The 19494-nt window shown below is 47.4% G+C and overlaps 1 protein-coding gene across 4 annotated transcripts; it reads right to left on the bottom strand.

Annotated features, from left to right (window-relative positions):
* Window positions 1-226: 226 nt before the first annotated feature.
* On the bottom strand, window positions 227-18931 carry MYO1H (myosin IH). Of its 4 annotated transcripts, none has more exons than XM_025174001.2 (32): window positions 17641-18931; window positions 16373-16534; window positions 15650-15765; window positions 15185-15383; window positions 14301-14381; window positions 13649-13828; window positions 12766-12864; window positions 11936-12049; window positions 11499-11570; window positions 11289-11408; window positions 11026-11093; window positions 10516-10621; window positions 9798-9878; window positions 9141-9232; window positions 8846-8940; window positions 8153-8199; window positions 7861-7941; window positions 7247-7352; window positions 6682-6799; window positions 6160-6273; window positions 5986-6062; window positions 5123-5191; window positions 4789-4873; window positions 4403-4562; window positions 4074-4157; window positions 3854-3947; window positions 3428-3483; window positions 3139-3274; window positions 2387-2457; window positions 1678-1775; window positions 1169-1268; window positions 227-871 (listed from the first exon to the last, which is right to left on the bottom strand). In XM_025174001.2, exons 2-32 carry the CDS (start codon window positions 16496-16498, stop codon window positions 848-850), a joined length of 3069 nt encoding a protein of 1022 aa, XP_025029769.1. In that variant the 5' UTR covers window positions 16499-16534; window positions 17641-18931; the 3' UTR covers window positions 227-847. The 4 variants fall into 4 exon arrangements, 3 of the variants coding, with proteins under 3 accessions (XP_025029769.1, XP_087991217.1, XP_087991218.1); XM_088135091.1 differs by having other exon boundaries at window positions 2387-2568; XR_015795131.1 differs by lacking the exons at window positions 227-871; window positions 1169-1268; window positions 1678-1775; window positions 2387-2457 and having other exon boundaries at window positions 3195-3274; window positions 3836-3947.
* Between the last annotated feature and the right edge of the window lie 563 nt (window positions 18932-19494).

Below are 19494 nucleotides of genomic sequence, written 5' to 3' on the forward strand. Positions count from 1 at the left end.
TGGGAATGGCACGGTCCCTCTCCAAGGATCAAACTTGCCATGCATTTCCCCCCAAGGAGGTGAACCCCCACTCAGCCCTCGGAGCACCCTAGAACACCACTGGAAAACCAGGAGTATGGCGTGAACCTTTTTTAAACACTGGGCTGGCTTTTTACAAAGTGCCTCTGGAGGTGGCTAGCAAACACAGAGAGGAGAGGCCAGGCCAGCAGAAGATAATTTTCCTTTCATCTTTTTAATTTTTCATAAATACATCACAGGTTGCTAATACAGAGAGTAACATGGGGTCGTAACTCCGGGAACAGAAGTACCTTCTTCCCATGCTTCAGAGCTTGTCCAAGAAGTAAGAACTTCAGTTCGCACTTCAAAAATGGGGATGATGCTCACTAGCCCCTGTTCACTTTGCAGAGAATTTGGTGGAGTTTCACAGCTTGCCTTACTGCTTCTCTTCCAGTCCTGCTTAGAACTCATGACTGGGACCCTTTTCTGAAGTTCTTCATTTTAAAACAAAGGCTTGGGGCTGTTCAGTGCAGTTCATGGTTAAATTATTGCCCGCTGGGATTTTGAAGCAAGTTATCACGAAAACACAGCCTTGCTCTATGCATCAGTTATTGGGGTGTTCATTGAGGATATTATGGGGTCTAGGATTAATAGGTGAACCGTTTGCATTTTGTTCGTTCACGATGTTGCTTTTAAAAAAGATGCAAATGACCTTGACTCCAACCGTCCTATGGCATCAAAATTTGAGTAGGTTTGCAAAGACCGCAGCAATTCTCCATGGAGGTGGTGATTTCAGTGACTTTCTTTTCAAGCAGACAAAGTAACAGCGCTCGATCTTGGGTTTTCCCCATCAGGACTTTATTTTGGTGGATACCTTTGGGGTTTAAACATAAAAGAGTCATTTCTAGACAGCTTCCCTGCATATTTAGGACCTGAAGCCAGCCAGAAAGCTTCTACGGCAAAAGAACACCCGCATGAGGAGATGGTAGCTGTTAAAAGACGTTTTCTTTTTGAAAAAATTAAATTAGCTAAATGAATTAACAGAGGTAGACTGCCTCAATAGAATCTCCTTCGGTTTTGAGGAAAAACAGATTGGCCAGTGCGGGAAACAATATTCAGACGTGGCCGGATGCAGCAAAGCAGCCTGGATGTTGTACGCTCCAGGACTTACCACTGTCAGTTGTCCATTCTTGGCTTTGTAGATCTGAGGCTCCTGCCCGGTGGTGAAAACCATGGTTCCTTCTTTCCCTGGACTGATCTGAAACTGGAGGCTATTATAAAACAGAGAAAAACTACAGAAATTATACCAGTGCTCCAGAGGCTAGTTGCCTTAGCTGCCTCTGCCAAGGACCAGTGCTTAGTCGTGGAGCCCCGCTGCCGAAGGAGGCCCAGGGGTTCAGCCTGCAGCACCAGGCAATGGACAAAGGGATCTTTCAGCAGGAGACCCGCACCGCTGTGACCAAGAGTCAGAACAGGTCTGGGTGAGAAAACAAACATTCAGAAGGTTTAAGGACTTAAGAGCAGTCGCCCGGATTTTAATTGCTGCGCAATGTGAAACTGAAGCCTTAAATTAGTTGCAGTTTCTTTGGCGGGTAAGTATTCAGATGGTATTAAAAAAGAAAGCCCCACAAGACCATCTCCCTCTGCAGAAGCGAAGACAGCCAAAGACTGGGAAATTACCTTCCCTGGACCACAGCGACCATGTCCTGCTTATTGGCCAACATGCAGAGCTTGGTGACGGTCTCAAAAACATGCTCACACCGCAGAATAGCATCTCCCTGGAAGCAAGATCGGAGGAGGACTGGTTATTTCCAATCAAGTCCTGAAGCAGGAGGGTGAGATGGAGGAAGGGGACGTAAAAGGAACAGGGCAGGCTGCTCGCAAATCAAGATGCCCCTTTTTGAGCACAGCCTGGAGGAGGCAGCACTGGGGCTCCTTTACCTCCAGACACTGGGCTTCTAACAGCAACTTGGAAACTCCTGGTATGCCTTCTAATTAGTAATTGCAAAGAATTAATAACTTACTATAGAATCTGAACTTCAAGTTGCCTAGAAACCACCGTATTACTGGAGCTTTATTCATTTGTTTTCTGAATCTACTGCCTCGGTTACACCTGAAAAGTCCAGTAAGATCAAGCGGCCTTAATATCCTCTCTCGACTCTTGTTTTTATACCTGGATACTTTTATGCAGATTTAACTGACTAACACTTTTAAATTTATGCAACTACTCTGTTAGAAGTTCTTTGATGCTCAGTGTGAGTGGGGAACACATTTCTTGATTGCTTCTCTCCAAATTTCCCTGTTTAAGATAGTTGATTTTACAAAGAGAGCGAGCGAGCAAGCGAGCGTGTACCTAGGTACATAGGTAATCCCAGAAAACTTCTGTTACCTTTTCTTGTTTGTTGTCTTCTGGAACATGAAGGACTAAGATACCGTCGCTGAGACTGCTGGTGGAAATGCCTTGCAGAAAGAAGGTAGAACCACGTGACTCACAGGAAGCTGCATTTCTTCTGTCCCACAGTGTAAATTTCATGGAAATGTGGCTGCAGCAGGACCAAGTTTCAACTGTTTCTTTTTAAAAAAAAGTCTATTAAACCCAGCTAATACGTTCCGGGGCTTCGGGATCCCTGCCCCGATTCTTTTCTGACATGCCTTTGGTGACGTTGCAGAGATGGAGCTATACATTACTTTCCCACCATAGACCCCCTCGCAGCTTCTCTGGTTTCCACCTCCTCCCAACATACTGAAGCCCCTTCCTGCTCCCAAGTCTTCCCTTTCCAGCCCCTTCCCCCGGTAATCTCTTTCTGCAACCTAGGATAGTTTTTTGCAGTTGGCCATTCCTTTTTCTCTGTACGGAAAAACACCTGGCTTCCTCGCCCTTGTTCCCTTCTGGATATGTATGAGGGTCCTCTCTACCTAGGGCAAATTTCCTAATTCATTTGGTGAAAAATGCTCGTTTCTGCACCAGCTCTTCTAGACCGGCGGCAGCCTGCGTGACGGCACAGTAAAGGCCGAGTTCGAAATTCTCCCTCCAATCGTTTGTGTGCCAGAAAGCTTTGCCGCCAGGAGACTAGAAAGCAGGTTTCCAGGACAAGGCCCGTACAAATCCATCTGCCGAGGAGGTGTGATTCCAAAGGTTACCTCTGAGCGTTGCATACTCAATCTTTTGCTTGATCTTTGCTGTCTCCACCACGTAAGCCGCCACACGGGTCAGAACAAGCAGCCGCTCTCGGGGCTTGAAGCCGTTCCGGTCATACTTCACCACTGGGGTGACATACTGGAAAGCAGCACAAGAGGGGCTTTAGCTGGGGAGTCTGACCGAGAGCTTGGGAACTGCAGTCGTGCTTGTTCTGCAGCGTCAGAGGTGATGAGAAAGCCGCCATTCGGAGCGCTGCTCCCCCTTACCTGCGGGACGCATCATCTGCCTTACCTGCACCTTCTCGTGGCGGATCATCTGCAGGACTTTGGGGCACAGGTCACTCTCACCTAGGAATGAACGGGGCAGAAAGCAGTGGCCTCTTCTGAGCTCTTCTAAGAAGCCTCTGGCACACCAGAAACATTTTTTCACTTCATTATTTCATTTAACGATTCTTCCAAAGTGGCTTATAACATAAGACATACCATTCAAGATCAGTATGCAAGTTTTTGAAAGCTACAGATCAGCTTTAAAGTGAGCTGGTTAACAAGTACTTACTTTTCCTGCAGGACCAGATGATCCTTGGGATCCCTTCCAACTCCACAATTCTATACTTCCGTGAAATTCTCCCCGAATTATAACCCGATACTCAGAAAGAGAGAACTTTTCACTTGACTCAAGCCGAGCTCTTGTAGCACCTACCATCGCTCAGTTACTCACTTAGCCTGCTGTCCACAAAGGGTTCATTCAGGCTTTCAGCATAGCCAACCTTCTTCCCGGAAAAGATGGCACTGGCAACTGCTTTTTGCTCCATCTGTTTTGGAGTAAAATAAGAAATTATGCCCTCCTTGATACCCTTCAGGACATCAGGAGCACCCCCAGATCAGGTTGAAGTTCCAGGCTTCTGCATCTGAAGATGCTCAGAGCCCTGTCCTGTTACCTGGGCCTTCTTCTCTGCAGTGATGCCACGGCAGTACTTCCGGACCAGATTCCTTGTGCAGATCTTCTTCAGAAGATCAGAGGTCTGTGCGGTAGAAGGGGAGAAGGTGGACAAGAGATGTGGAAAGAGCTCCAATCAGTTACTTCTCATCTGACTCTCCCTCAGCTAGCACTGGAAGAGCTGGGGAGATCCAGCATCCCCACAGTGCCCACCAGCAGCATGCAGAGAACCCACAGCCTGTTCCCACAGGAAGCCCAGAGGCCTGTTCCCTGTGTGTTCTGCGGCAGGCTGCCCCTGAACACGGAGGCTTCCCCCAAGGCAGTTCTCACTTGTTCCATGATCTCTGGAGGCTTAAGCCAGCTTTTGTCCAAGACGGTCTTTGGAACGTGATCCCTGAGTTTCATGAGGTAGGCGTACTGCACAAACCTCACGAAGTCCACGTTCTCAGTGTTCAGGGGCTGTTTCCGGTGAATAAAGCCTTTTAAGTACCTTCAGAAGGGAAAAAGGCAACATTCATGACCGTATTTCTATGATCTCCAGGAACCTTCCCGAGCGTGTACGTGTGGGTGTGCGCGTCTATACACATCCACGCAAGACCGGGAGTAACCAAGAGAACAGGGACTTCTCTTATTTCCTCCCAGAGCTGAGAGGCAACGGAAAGGGAGGGGTGGTCCCAGGAGGAGAGTGGCGGCGGCGGCAGCGGCAGGGGACCTACTTGTGGATCGTCTGCACCGCCCACATTCTCTTCTTGGCCAGTCTGCGTGCCAGGACCCCCCTCCAGGCAGCCTCTAGCTTGATGGCTGCAAGACAGAAAGAAAGGATCCCTCCGATGACCCAGCGGACCCAGGACTGTCTCCTTATTTGCAGACAAAGAGCACATGGGGTGGGGTTGGGGGATAAACAGCAAAGAAGCCTGCCCTTTGGTAAAATGAGTTGAATGCGAAAGGAAGAGGAAGAGGAAGAGGAAGAGGAAGAGGAAGCATTGCATCTTAGCACTTCTGCAGTTCTTTGGTCAAGACTGTTTTTGGTTCCAACCAACGGTTCCTTACCAGCTTCTTTCATCTTCTGGAATTCTCGCTTCCCGAGGCAACCTCTGTATTTGGCTTGTATTCTGGAAACTAAAAGACAAACAAGCATACTGCCCTGATAATTTAGCCCTCGCAGGTTGCAAAGCCTCTTGCAACCACTTCCATTTCTTTGGGGAGCCTTTGGAGACCTCTGGTGTGACAAGAAGGCTCTTCTAAGCCAGACTTATACAGGCTCTGACCAACTGACAGATCATTTTCTTTGCCAACTGTGCCACCTGACATCACTTTTAACTGCAAATTCCAAGAACAGAACCTGGGACCTTCTAGCCTAGATACTTTTTGAAACTGAGTCAAGAATCTTGATTCATCAACAGTATTATTATTTCCTACTGTCACTGGAAGTGGCCCTTAGATATCTTTCTCATCAATGGTACCTGGTGTCTTTAGTGAACGTAGGACCTTCTTAATGCAAAAAAGGCCATCCTACAGATGCCAAGCTTATCACCCCAAAGATTACTCATAAGTAGACCTGGGTTTTTGCTTGCAATGCCAAAACCTGGAGACATCTGTTTGGCCAAAGTTGGGAAGGAAGATAATGCTGGACTAAGTGGGCCTACAGGGATATTGTGCAGCTTTATCATGTTAGGACCAAGAAGTCATGTTTATGAGAAGGTAATCCAGGGTCCTCAGATTACTATAAAGAGGGAGCTGCCAAATCCATCTGCTTCTAGCAATTCTAAGAAAAAGGGACCTACAAGCCAAACAAATTCCACAATTTCCACTGCATTCTCAGAAGCGACTTGCAGAGAAAGGACCTGTCAAAATGTTCAGGTAGAAAATGATGTTTCTGGGCTGGCGTGATCCGAAGCAGCCCAAGTACATACTTAGGAGGTGTTTTCTATATTCGAAGGCATCTTCAGTGGCAAAAAGGGTTCTTGGGAAACGAATGAACAGTTTGGTCCTAAATGAGAGAAAAGTCGACAGCTACATTTTAATGGTTAGTTTTTGAGAGGGGCTGCGTGAATCAGTCACAAACGCCGGCAGCCGCCGTCCTTTACCTTCCCATTTTGTACTCTTCGGGCTTATAGCCGACGTGATGGATGAGCCTCTCCACTCCCTTGGCAGCGGGACCTCGCCACTGGGGCCAGGTATCAGGGCAGAGCAACTTGTATCTAAAACAAATCAAGAGAAACAGGGCGGAATAAATGGATTTCACACAGCGGAAGTGACCATGGAGGACCACAATCATTTCTGTCCGGCGCAAAGCATGAGCTAACCTCCGCCTTCTCGCTCCTGGTGTCTCTCCAGGATTCATGATGATGGGAAAGCTGGTTTATAGGGTGCTAAATCCAATTCCTATCCATAAGCTCCACGGCGGAGGGATGTGCTGTACAACAGCACTGCTCAATAGGTGACCTATGTCTTCCCAAGATCTAACACGTTAATAAATGAATTATCCCAGACCCTCCAATCTCCACCCAAATGTTTTAGGACTGGGGGAAGACTAGATGGCCTTCTCTCTCATGTTCTCAGTTACTATGGAAGCAACAGCAATGGCTGGAGGGGAGCTGGAATCTCACCTTTGCAGGAAGTCCTCATACTTCCGACGGTAAGCAAAGCCTGCTCGCCTCACCCGTAGGTGCTCCATTAGCCCCAAGTATTTCACCTGGTGCCTTATCAAGGAGTCATCGAATTTGTCTGCACGACAGAAGTGTATCCCGTTCAGGGCACTAACACTAGCAAAATTCTCCATCCCATACCTCCTCCTTTTCTTCCCCCGCCCCTCAAGTAAAACGCACAGGCTTCCTGGGATCTACATTCTAGTGCCCAAACACACGCACAGGTTTGGCTGCACGAGAGCACAGAGGTGCATCAATGTCAGCGTCCATGACCACCCGAGGACTTCTCCTCCCTGTTGCCCGAGACAGGAAGCCCCTGGCCTCACCGCCACTTGCATAGGTTTTAACTGCCATGAGTTCTAATTTCTCCAGGGGGATGAGAAACGTTAGCTGTCATTTTTAAGGAAGCCTAGATTTTAAGGATTGCAGAGGTTGCCTCCAAAATGCCTTTGGGGCCAGGGACAAATAAACGAAACACATACGGAAAGTTGTGCACCCTCCATTTCGAGCCCAGAGGACTCCTTACCAGGTTCTTTGTCAGCATTTGGTTTAATGCACCGGATGTAGGATGGCTCCTTGGACATCAGGATGTCTATCAAACTGGACAGGCTTGTCTTGAATTGAGTTGCAACCTGCGCACACCAGGAGACTACAGTTACAAGCATGAAAGGGATGGGATGCCTGCTCTGCAGGTACAAGCTTACCCCAAAGCAATTAAGTCTGAAAAGGGGTCCTCAATTGCCCCAGTGGGGTGCTTCTTCCCAACCCTGATTATTGTCTCAGAAAGAGTTAAATCCTCATCCCAAGCCAGTCTTCTCCCAGAAAACCATCCCTTGTGTAGCACCAATGGGAAAGTTTTGCAAAGCTCATGCGTGGCAACAGCTGTGTGTGAAAATCAGCGTGTGTGTGTGCGCTCTGCACAGTGTGCTAAAGACTGCAGTGAGCCCTGTTTCCACAGGCACACTGTCCCAGATTGCAAATCGTGAGCAAGGAATACAATTTCCAGCTGAAGAAAACTCTCCTTCATTAAAAGACGTTTCCCAGCTTTCTATAAAATGCCAATGTACTGTATAGCTCGGCTCCTGGGAGTGGGGCAAGATATTTCAAGAGCTCAGCTCATAAGCAGAGGAGACCACTCACCGTCTCGGGCCTCCTCCGGTTGTGCAACTCTGATGGGCGGAAACATTCTCTCAAGATACCATTTTTGGAATTGCACAGCACCTTGAAAGAGGTTAAAGCATCAGGTCACAGAATTCATAACACCCATGCCATTCCATTTTTAAATTTACTCAAACCTCTCAATTTCTAAAGGCTGGCCACCCACTCTAATAATTCCCCAACTCTTCCTTTACGTGGGCCTTTCCTATTCTATTTTCAGTCCTTAACTACAAGGCAAGACAGAAGCCCACCTCAATTAATACCACGTTTTTACCTCTTTGAGGTTCCGGTAAAGCAGATCATTATTTTTCTCCAAAAATCCTAAAGACAGCAGGAAATAAAATTAAAGCAATGCTAATAAAATTCGGGAAGTGGGAGAGAAAAACTCCTTGTACATGAAGCAAGGATGACCCTAGGAAGCAACTGTTGGTCTAAACAACGAAAATCCTGGGACTACAGTGCCATCAGTGCTATTCCCCCTTGCCAATAGGTTTTTGATTTGTTTTGAGGAGAGAGAGAGAGAGAGAGAGGCTTCTCCAGCCTTCTCCAACCTGGTGCCAGCTACACTGCACAACCAATGGGGAGTGCGCTTGTGGGAATGAGGGGCTATAATTCAATCTGTCTGAGATGTGTTAAATTGAAGGACGCAATGGGAAGCTGGGAGTTGTAACTGGGGCCCAAAAGGCTATGAAGTGAGATCGCCACAAACAGAATATCCAAAACATCGTGTTCATTGGGAGTTGGAAGAGAACTGTGGCCAAGATAGGTTGGTTTCCAAACAAAGAAGTTCCTGATCTTGAAATCTAGGAACGAGGAGCTCGCCATCCGCCTGATGCCTCCCTGCTTTTTTTCTGAAGCAGAAATCGTTCTTGTGAGCTTAAAGCAAGGAGGGAGATGGCTGGGTGGCATGAGCTCCATCGACCAGCCTAGACTTAGTCACTTCCAAGCCAGTTCCCCCCTTTCTTACCTACTGTGCAATAAGTCACTTCACCAGCGTAGTGAAGCAAGCGGAAGTCCACCCAGTCAATGGACTTCCGTGTTTTCTGGTCTGCAAGCTTTCGACTGCAGAGAGGAAACAACACAAAGAAAATTTCTCAGATTCAGAGATGATTCCATTCACAACTTGGTCAGGACCAAATCCAGAAGCCACAATTACGGGGCTGGGGGAACTGCTCTGAACTACGGTCTGCTCCAAGAGGGCCCAAGCTGAACGACTTGCAAAACAATTCCATCTCCTCTAGCGTAAAGGGTACGGTGCTTACGTCACAAAATGGGCGTGATCTCCTACTTTTTCCTCCAGCTTTTCCAAGAAACTCAAGTCAGTTGCTTCACCGGGTCGCAAGCATTCTTCATCCTTAAAAAAAGGAAGACAAAAGACCATCACCGGCTCTAGCACATGAGCAATAAATAACGTGATTTGGCTTTGATTTAAGCTATGTGTGAACCAGGCCATTATAGCTTGTTCAGTGAATCATGCTTAAAAATCCTGGTTTATGGTTATGCATGGGGCACAGCCAATGGGACTGGTTCTTGAATCTAAACCAGATGTGTTGGGTCTACATTCACAACAAACAGCCAGCCAGCACATCTGGAGGACTCCTGATCAAGAAAGGTTGACACTGGGAGCATCTTCAAACATCAGCTTTCAAAGAAAAATTATTTCAAAGCATTCCTCATTCCTCAAAGGAACTCAGGCCCAGGTCCTGTGAAGTCACCCTGTGCTCCGTTTTCTCTTCTCTGCTACTGAGAACTGTAGTTCTGTGAGAACGTGAATAACTCTTTGATAGAATTCCCTAGCTGTTTTAAAACATTTCAGTCCCCAAAATTCCTTTGGATGGCAGCCCTCACCCATTATATTTGGTTGAGACTAGCTTACATTTGCCATGGGTAGACATACTCAAAAATCAATGTTTTCTTACCAGTATGGAAATGATGCCTTTGTGTTTCTCCTCCACAAGGTCACATATGATCTTGTTATTAAAATATGGGACTGGTTCCCACTACAATTAGAAGCAAAACATAGGAGGATGGTCTGTCAAGGCACAGCAAGGGCATATTTGGGCAAGTAAAATTCTAGTTAAATCAGAAAGCCCATCTTCACTAGCCTCTGGAGACAGAATTTAGACCAAGTCTGGGAAGAAGCCTTAAAAGTGTTTGGGAAAAGGCATACTTTTCCATGGGTTGGGCTCAGAATACACTTTATTCACAGCAGTGTTTCAAAGAAGGATCTCTGGCCTGGTAAAATTCAGCAGGATTTTGTATTCCTTTAAACATGCCATAAAACCTGTTTGACCAGAATCAATGGTGGATAAAATGTGTAAATGTAGGCATCATGTGGAAGAAAGCTTCCCTCCAACCATTTCTGCTCTACAAAAGTCCACTGTCAGTCTCCAGACCCTGGAGCATCTCTTGACTCTTACAAGAGCGTTTTCTTTCCTACGTTTCTGTCAAGAGAGAAACAGGAGCCCGCCACCCAGGTAGTCTCCAGGAAGGCTTTGCCAACTGCAGCTTACACTTAACCTCTTCCTTTCCCGGCTCCTCTGCGCTTCTCTTCTGCTCTTGGCTGCCAAGCCCAGCTAAGGTCTTGCTTGCGGGGAGGGGGGCTAAGGAGAAGAAGGGAAGCAGAGCAAGAATTACCTCAATGCCTTCCAGCTCATATTCCTCTTGCTCTGCCTTCAAGGTCATCTCGATCAGCAGCTGGTGGAGCTTCTCATTGCAATAGTTGATACAGAACTGTTCAAAACTTGCAAAAACAAGCAAACAAACAGCAGAAAGTCATTTTAAAACAGTAATGTCCTAGAAGTGTTTCTGGATGAAACCATTTTAACCACCCCAAGTGAAAGAAGGGAAGTTGTACAACCACCGCCTCCTCCCACTCCTCTTCCTCCTCCAAATTCCGTGTTCTTGGAAAACTAGCATGTTGGGGGCAAAGATTTTGGCTCACATGCGGAAAATGAAGTGCTACTCTGAGCACGCTTAGACTTCATTCTCAAAACATCCAATTTAAATGTTCTGAACACTGCCTTCTCATTCATTTTTATTCAAGGGGGAAAACAAAGCCGCGATCAGCCAGATAGATCACGTTTATCTTATTTTTTAACAGGTAAACCATTTTGAAATGGGATTTGCTCAAGCGTGGAGATGTACCTGTTCGTCTCAAAGACTTCAAAGCCATAAATATCAAGTAGCCCAATCACTGTTTTCCTGCTGAGGTCCTACCAAACAAAGCACAGACAATGTGGGTCATGCCGGGAAGATCCTTGGAACACCTGAGCACAAATCGGACAGGATGCGTGCAGCGACCGAGCAGCCCCAGTGAAGGAGGCCAGTCTACCTTCTCCACTGCATGGGAGTTGAAAGGATGCACTGTTAATACAAGCAATTATTATAAAAGGCAACAAGGGACCAACCTTGTTTGCTAGAGAACTGTTGATCTTGTTGACCAGCCAAGTAAACATCCGTCCATATATTGCTTTTGCTACTGCGTCCCGGGCATAAAATGCCAGGTCTACATCCAATGGGCTTAAAACCTTTAGGGAGGAAAGAATCATGGTGTCTACACATGGTGGCAGATGCACCATATTACATTACTGCCAAGGAGCAGGGCGACTGAGTGGTACCTCTTCAGACCGGGCCTCAATTTTCCTGTGGGTTAGAGATTCTTGAAGAATGGATAGATGGACGCCCAAAAGCTAGAAAGAGGATGCAAAAGAAACCGTCAGGCCCATGACAGCAGGCAACACTAGAGATATATGCTCAACCTCTTATTGGTGCGATAGTTCAAAACGTCTGGCAGAGAGGGGAAACTTCCATATGTGATTAGGCTAGTACTACATGCTCAAAACTACTCCTACAATGGTGCATCTACACCAAAGTATGTGGAAGTAGTTCAGGCTGCGTGGAATTGTAGTAGAATCTGATTATGGCAAAACTTTTCCCAGTCAATGCTATATGCAAGTGGCCAGGATGGTAGAGGACAATGTCTTAATAATACCATTCACTTTGCACCCTGGGCTGGCTTCATCAAAATTAATTCACTGACACCCCCAGCTGGCACCTTGGAGATCCACTTGATTTGAGTGCCATTGGTGATGATGGCATGGCCATTGCTGTCTTCTTCAAACTGAATGTTGCCCAGATGCAAGACACTTGCAATTATCCCTAAGAGATTCTGAGAATAAAGAAAGGATGTTGTAAAATCAAGTATAATTCACTGTAATCACTACCGTAAAAGGGTTGTTTTAATCAGCTGCCTCTTTAGAGGCTACTGTAGGAATTATCTCAACTTGTACAAATTATACACCCCATAAATATCCTGTATCAGCAACGCTAGTCCGTCTGGACAAGGAAACATCGTGCCTTTCCAAAACTTACTTTCTGGAACAGGAACAAGAGTTCATTCACTGCACTAAACTTATCTACAGCCATTAAGGACTAGAAACTGGCATGTTTTATCCCAGACATTTCATGTGTGAAATGAAGAGACAACGGTTCTAACATCTCCTTCTCATTTAGACCTTGTAGTTTATTCAGAACAAGTAAATTGCTGAATTCAGTTCTCCAAATAAGCATCTATGGGATCTCAGCTTTAGTCATTTATTCCCAGCCATAAATATTAGAGAAGACTGGGGTTCTTTTCTCAAGGGCATGCGCTGTACTGGAAGACCGTTAAAGGCTCCTGAGAGACCTCTGTAGGTTTCCAGACCTAGAGCCATCACAGAAGATACCTCCGGCAGTATGCAAATCAGGTGTTTTTCCAATGCAGTGGAATACAGTTGCTTATTTCTCACAAGCAAGAGTTTACTCATTTCTACGCAGTCAAGCAGGGACCAACTTCCACTCAACCCAACTCTCCTTTCTTCTCTGCCTCCCTCATAAGGTTTGTACCTCAATATCTCTTGCTGCAAAGTCAATGACGATGAAGGCCTTCTGGACTGTTCTCCAATCGCTTTGGTCATTAATGGAAGATACTTTGGCACAGCCCCCCTATTGTGGGAGACAGAAACAGGATGGGAGCTTTGTCAGGGTGATGCTGGAGGTGGACTCCAGGCCTTTGAGGAAGGAGGGCTGGGTCTAAATTCCCATTCTGCCACGAAGTGCAATGAACAGTGATCAAAGAAGGGCAAGGATGGACCTCACCAGCCTATCATCCACAGCCTGAATACAACTTCTGTCACTCCTATGCTGGTGAAGGATGATGGGGTTGCATCCTCCCACACATATGGAGGACATCAGAATGGGGAAGGATGACAAGAGTTTCTGAAGCTCTTTGGACGAGAGATTAAATTCATATGTCATTAATACAGAACCCTTAGGATGAGGCTGGATCAAACAAACACCCACTGAGACTGGCATCCTGCTTTCCATCATTATCGCCAGATGTTTTTTGCAAGTGCCATGGAAGATGCGAGGTCACAGCTCACATTCCCTAGCGATGGAGGTTCAGCGGCAAGACGCTGCCTCACCTGAGCGCTCTGCTCAGATCATGTTCCAAGATCTTGCAGAACCCTCAAAGGTTGGAGTGGTCCTTTGAAGGCCAAGAATCCAATCCACTGAGAGATGTAAGAGACAAGTCAGCAAGGTCTGTTGCACTTTGGCCACAAAGAGAAAAAGACATGGCCCAACTAAAGGACAAGGTCTGGGGCCAATTCAAAATCAGAAAACAGTGTGACTTCAAGTTTTAATTTAAAAGTGCATGTGACACCCGGAGATTACTGTCTGTGGAACAGAACTGTGCCAAAGGAGGGACGTGGGAGCTGCACCACCCAACCTGCACGAGATACGTGTACTTCTGAGGGCTGCGTTCCAGGCCCAGCCCTTGAAGCAGGTCCTCCTCTCCGCCCTCCAGCAGCTGGTAGAAGATGTGGAAGTTGCGCTCCCCGGGGTTTTGGTGAACCACGCGGGATTTCTCAATCAGATAGCTCAGGATGTGCCCACCAACGGGAGCTCCCTGAAAACGGCAAAGACAAACAGGCAGACACACCTTGCAAGAGCAAGCAAGGCAAAGCAAGCAGGCACATTACACACCCAAGTCGCTCCTTGCGCACAGGACACACTGTGCATCTAGCTATTCAGGGTCAGACACCAAGGCTGGGAAACACCATTTCTCAAGATTCTGGTGAGATGTTGTCATGTGAGGAAACACCTAAAACCGAAATCCAGAGCTTCGACTGTCAGACTGGGACTGACGGAAAGAGATGCATTTCCCACTGCTGGGCGACCCTGACTGCTCTTCTCAGTCTCAGCCTGGCCTATCACCCTCTTTCTCTGACAAAAAGAAAAAAAACACAACCTACAGTATAAAAATAAACAGAAGATTCTACGAAGTGGCTCCGTTTCATTATTCCAGATTAAAGAGTTACACTTTAAAAAACGCAAGAGATTTGTTCCACCTTAAAGATTATACAAGATATTTGTTTTACCTTAAAATCAAACTGGATGTCCATGTACTTTCCAAACCTGCTTGAATTGTCATTCCGTAAAGTTTTTGCATTTCCAAAAGCCTGTCGGGCAAACACATTTGGGGAATTCAGTGGGCTGGGCTTTCTTTCCTCTCACAGATGCCTATTGCCCATTCCAGTAATCCTGCTGATCATTTAATGCCACGTACTTTATGTGTCTCTGTTACCGCCTGTGACTCCTTTTGTAGGAAACACTTGGTTTTGTTTTTTCTCTTATTTCTTTTTCTTTCATTAAAAACAGCATTATTTAGTGAAGATTTTAAAAAGGAAAACTACATAAAAATGTAAGAACATAAGCCATGTTCTGCTGGACTAGACCCTGGCCCATCTAGTCCAGCAGCCTGTTGTCCCACTGGCCAACCAACTGCCCAAGGAAGCCCCACGTGTCTCCCTGCAGATGGCCTGCAGTGGCAGCCCCCCCCCCCCGAGACTAATAGGTCTCCAGGACTTCCATGCATTGGTCCAACCCATTTTTGAAGCCAGCCAGCCCCACATCTCATGGTAAAAACAAAGTTTGCCATTCCAGAAATCAAAGCATCTCTCCACCACTTGCAGAAGAGAAAATAATTTGGGAGCAAGATACAGAAGATACTCAAATCACAGATCAGAGGTTATTGAAGACCTGCTCAGATCAATAGGAAAAAATTAATAAGACAAACTGAACCTACACTAACAGACAACATATCTGCTCAGCTGAATGGACCCTGGTTAGGACCAGTATTACAAAAGGTCCATGCTAGACACCACCCTTGTTTTAATCCACCACTTCCATGGGATTTTGGAAGAGCCGCCCGCTGCCAGCTCTGAAGGGCCCCAGCGTGAAAGCCGCCCGTTTCTTCTAGTACCTCCAGGACAGGATTGGAGAGAAGCAAGCGATCCCGGACAATCTGCAGCTGCTCTGTGGTAGGGCAGGTCACTGCAAAGAACTGAAGGATCTTCTTGGAGGCCTCAGTCTTCCCGGCTCCACTTTCTCCAGAGATCAAGATGAAGTGGTTATTATATTCGGTGCACATGACACGGTAGGCGTTGTCAGCAATGGCGTAACTGGAGAAGATGCAAGAAGGGACCCGGTGACAACTTCCCTGGATTATATAAAATCTGCCTTACCCAACAGAGTATTTTCCAGGTGGGGCTTCAACACCCTTAATCCCCAGCCAGCATTGGGACCATCTCCTGTGTATAATTATTTTTTGCGGGGGTTGTACTTTAAATCCCCTTAAGTTTGGATGGATGGATGGATGTGAGTTGAGGGTCCCATCTGGATACATGGAAGGCCAGCCAGCAGGGAACAGCGCTGCGTGTGTGCTCACATGTGTGGGGGCAGCTCAAAGAAGTTTACGCCTTTGTATTGCTCCATCTGCTTAACCGTATAGATGTCCAACTCTTTGTACGGATTCACAGACACCAAAAGAGTGCCGATGTAGGTCTGAAAGGAAAAGGCAAGAAGAATTCTTATTGCCAGCCAACCTAAAGGGCCGGCTACCAGATCACTGTTTCTGATTCGGGGGCCGTGAGATCATCAAAACAGAAGAGGTGGCATTCTCAACATCAAACCCAAACCCATCTTGGTACTCCTCACTCCCGAGGACCTATCTGGAGGGGCGAGGACTACCAAGGGATGTCCCTCAGGACCAGGAAGAGTGAGGCCACCGCTCAGGGGGGTGATACTGAGAGATGGTGAGCGGCAGCAAGGAAGGGAGGGCAGAGGTTTGAGGATGCCGGCCTCACTTGTTGCTCCGGGACAAAGGTGCCCATCTCTGCCACCCTCACTTCCTACCCCAGGGCTCCGACGGAAAGAACAAAGCGGCTCTTGTTGGATGCACAGGCCGTCCATCCTGGGGAGGACAGTGGCCTCCTACCTCCTCGCCCTCCTTGCAGAATTTGGGTTCTGGCTCTAAAGTCTCCTTTACCCTTAAGAGACAGCCCATTCGATTCAGTTTAGCACTTCTGATCTAATATTATATTACCACCCTCTTTCCCATTACAAATGGCAGCACTGTTCCAAATGGACCGGTGGCTTAATTTTTAATTACGTAAATGAGGTTCTCCCGGTATCGTTTCCGTAGGTTGTCCAAGAAAGCAGATTCACTCGTGTGAGCGTCGAGGAGGACAAAATCTTGGACTCCAACTCTGTCCCGGGCTATCAGAGCCCCTTCCATGTTCAGCGGGTGGGGCTTCTTCCACACCGTTTCCTTCTGTAAGGCCGGAAGAAAATAACCTAATTAGGGGTTAGGTCAGAGTTTTTCTGTCTAATAAGGACTGAGACGAGCCTTCCACTTGCAGTCTGGGCGTGCTCTCTTTCTGGTCTTGTGAAAATTCATGTAAGGGATGTTGCGGCTATCTTAAAATGCTAGTGTTTTCCTGACCGACAAAACTGCAAACATTTTTCTTTTTCAGTAGCTTCCAGAAGCCTTTGCAGACTATGCGCGGGAATGTATTACAACGTTTCCCAGGCTGCAGGATTGGAGAGTGATCATTCTAATAACTGTAGCAAAGTTGGCACATCTAGTAACTTTGCAAAAACAAGGGAGCAAAATATATGACAGTCTCTCTGTGGATACATCGAGTAGGGGCTTCTTCTTTTAAGCCAAGAGATTCTGTTGCAATGTTTTCATGCACGCTGGATACACAATGCCAGCTGCAATCATAGAACTACGCTGCCATTCATTCTAACTGACGTCCAAGACGAATATCGAGACACTCCGAGGAGACCCAGCGCCACCGGCATAACCTAGCGGACATTGGCTGAAGCCTGGCCCGGCTACAGTGGCCTGCCCGAGGCAGAAGTAGATCTTAGCTCTCCTGGTTTCCTAGGGTAGGTAAGGGTCACATTCTGGCTCGCCGTTTCTTGATACCAAACTAGGCTGGTTTGGACTTGCGCTTGTGGAAAGGGCTCGGCCACCATCCGACTCGGCTGGCTCCGGTTTGCGCCCCAAGCCCAGCCGCTGGACTGCTTGGGGGATTTGGGGGAGGAGGAGGTTCCGCGTGACGTGCCAACGGAGGACACGGTCTTTGTTTAAGCCACCAGTTTTAGGGCAGCACATTCTACGCTCAGCCTTGAAGCGTTTTTGGCTTTCCAACCCCTTCTCATAACTACCACAGAGGTTTACAGCTCTCTGTCCTTAAGCCTCTGTTTCCTCGCGATTGTCCCAAAATACCGTCCTTGGAGGCGAACAACCCATCCGGCCCTTTCCAAAAAGCAGCAGAAGGGTGCCAACGTCCCCTTAAGAGCTATGCTCCTGGCACCTTTTCTCCCCGATTCAGATCCCCTGCCCCTTCTCCTCATCTGCTCCCAAGTTACCTGGCGGTTTCCAGGTCTGGTGCTTCGCCTCTGCTTATTTCACAAAGGAGCCCTTCGTGAGTTTTGTCGACTGGGACTTTAAACCTATCGTTCCAGGGTTGGCCCTGCCCAGAGGACTCTCTGTTCCCCCAGGGGCATTCACAAACGTGGCTGGAAAGGCAGGGATCTGGACGGGCTCTCCTTCGGTGCACGTCTTTAACAGTGAGCTAGGACAAAGTCACCCAACAAACAGTATCTTTCCCCCCGCCTCCCTGGAAGGAAGGGTGTGTTTCCAAGCGTTATTGAAATCCAACTACTTAATTTGCAGTGTTATGAAGTCCAGCCTGGCTGCAGAACAACTTTGGAAAGTGGTTGTTCAGGAACGCCGCTCTCGTGGGCTTGCTGCCCTCCACGTGCGATGGGCAAAAGCTCTCACCCCATTCAGCCCACATCAGGGAAGGTGCCATAAGATGTGTTGCTGGATCAGGAAAGGAACTGCAGCCTTGGATGTGTGCTGAAAGACCAGCCCTCCAGAGAGAGGTCCAAGTTGCAGACTGTGAGAATATTTCCCACCATCATCCCGCCTCTAATCTGCCAAAGTTATGAGGAATAATTATGCCTTGTGCAGCTTTTCAGGCTTGGTCAGGGGAGCCCACCTCTGGCTGAGCAGCACTTCTCCCCCATCGACAAGAACAAGCTAAGCGCATAGACAGGAACCACGAAATGCCGAGGTGAAAACAACCAGGCCCCACATGTCCCACTGAAACTTTGCAGGGCCTCCCTTGTCCCACTTCCGTCTAGGAGGGGCCTAGAGTCAACTTGCGCATTCCAGTCTAGGGAGAATTCGGCCACCGTCCTGCTTTTCCGTGTCTCTTTTTTGGTGGGGGAGACAATTAAAAAGGAGACTGCTCTGGTCAGACAAACATTGCAGGATGTGGGAATGAAATACACCGTCGGGCTATTCTGCAGGGGTTCTCTCAGCTTTCATATAAGGAAACTTGGGGGGGGGAAATCCAGCGAAAAACCTATATATGTACAAAGGAGGCATGGAGTGAATGTCCATCACGGGTGTGGTGAGCACCTCTGCCCGTCCTATGAGCAACTATGTTCCCCAGCCAAGGTGTCTAGTTCTACGATGATGACAGATCCTAGCCTCTTCTTAGGAATTAACTGCTGCTACATTCTTTTGCACAACAGAGAAGATGCTTACAGTGGAAAAGACGCAAATTAAAATGAATTTGCATCCCATTCCAGGGAACCTTAGGAGGTCTAGCTTAACATCACACTGGAAATAATAATAATAATAATGATGCCTTACCTTTCCTGACACCAGAGAGAGAATGAATAAGCAGCTTTGAAAACCCAGGAGCTGCCTGGGGATTAGATTCCCTCAACCTCCTCCTTCTCCCTGAGCTTCCTCTCTTTCCACTTGAAGAAGTCCTCCTTTGCCCGTAACCCCCTCAGAACGTTCCGTTCCCACTTCGGTATTTCCAGCTGCAACTCACATCTCGCTTCCACCTCTTTGGCAGGGAGAAGGGACCAACGCAAAAAATCTCTTTGCCAGCATTGTTCAAATGGCCCCCCTCCTCCCCAGTGAGTGAGCGAGAGATACTGGCTGCATCGTCCTCTGATCTTAGCCAAGAGATCGTTGACAGAGAGAGAGAGAGAGAGAAAGGAAGGAAGGAAGGAAGGATGGAAGCGGCACAGGGGGGGTTCTCCGTGCAGGAGCAACAATTCTGATACCCATAAACAAACAGTCTTAGATTCGCCAATATACTGCCATCCCAAATCAGGAGTCGTCTGGTAGCAACCATAGGTTCACTCAGCTCTTTCTTCCTACTTATCTTCTACTGCAGCAGACCAATGTCTACAGTC

This window comes from Python bivittatus, unplaced genomic scaffold (assembly GCF_059951505.1).
Source record: "Python bivittatus isolate LINGU-HERP-01145 unplaced genomic scaffold, Pbiv_v1 ctg000100_np1212, whole genome shotgun sequence".
Lineage (NCBI taxonomy): Eukaryota > Metazoa > Chordata > Lepidosauria > Squamata > Pythonidae > Python > Python bivittatus.

Bases quoted from the DNA above. Each gene is read 5' to 3' on its own strand.
- MYO1H (XM_088135091.1), bottom strand. From the start codon at position 16,498: ATGGAAGGGGCTCTGATAGCCCGGGACAGAGTTGGAGTCCAAGATTTT. The intron at 3,484-3,853 runs GTGAGTAACTGA...GTTCATTCCTAG, and splicing joins CTTTGTGGACAGCAGGCTAA to GTGAGAGTGACCTGTGCCCC. The intron at 872-1,168 runs GTAAGTCCTGGA...TAAACCCCAAAG, and splicing joins AGAATGGACAACTGACAGTG to GTATCCACCAAAATAAAGTC.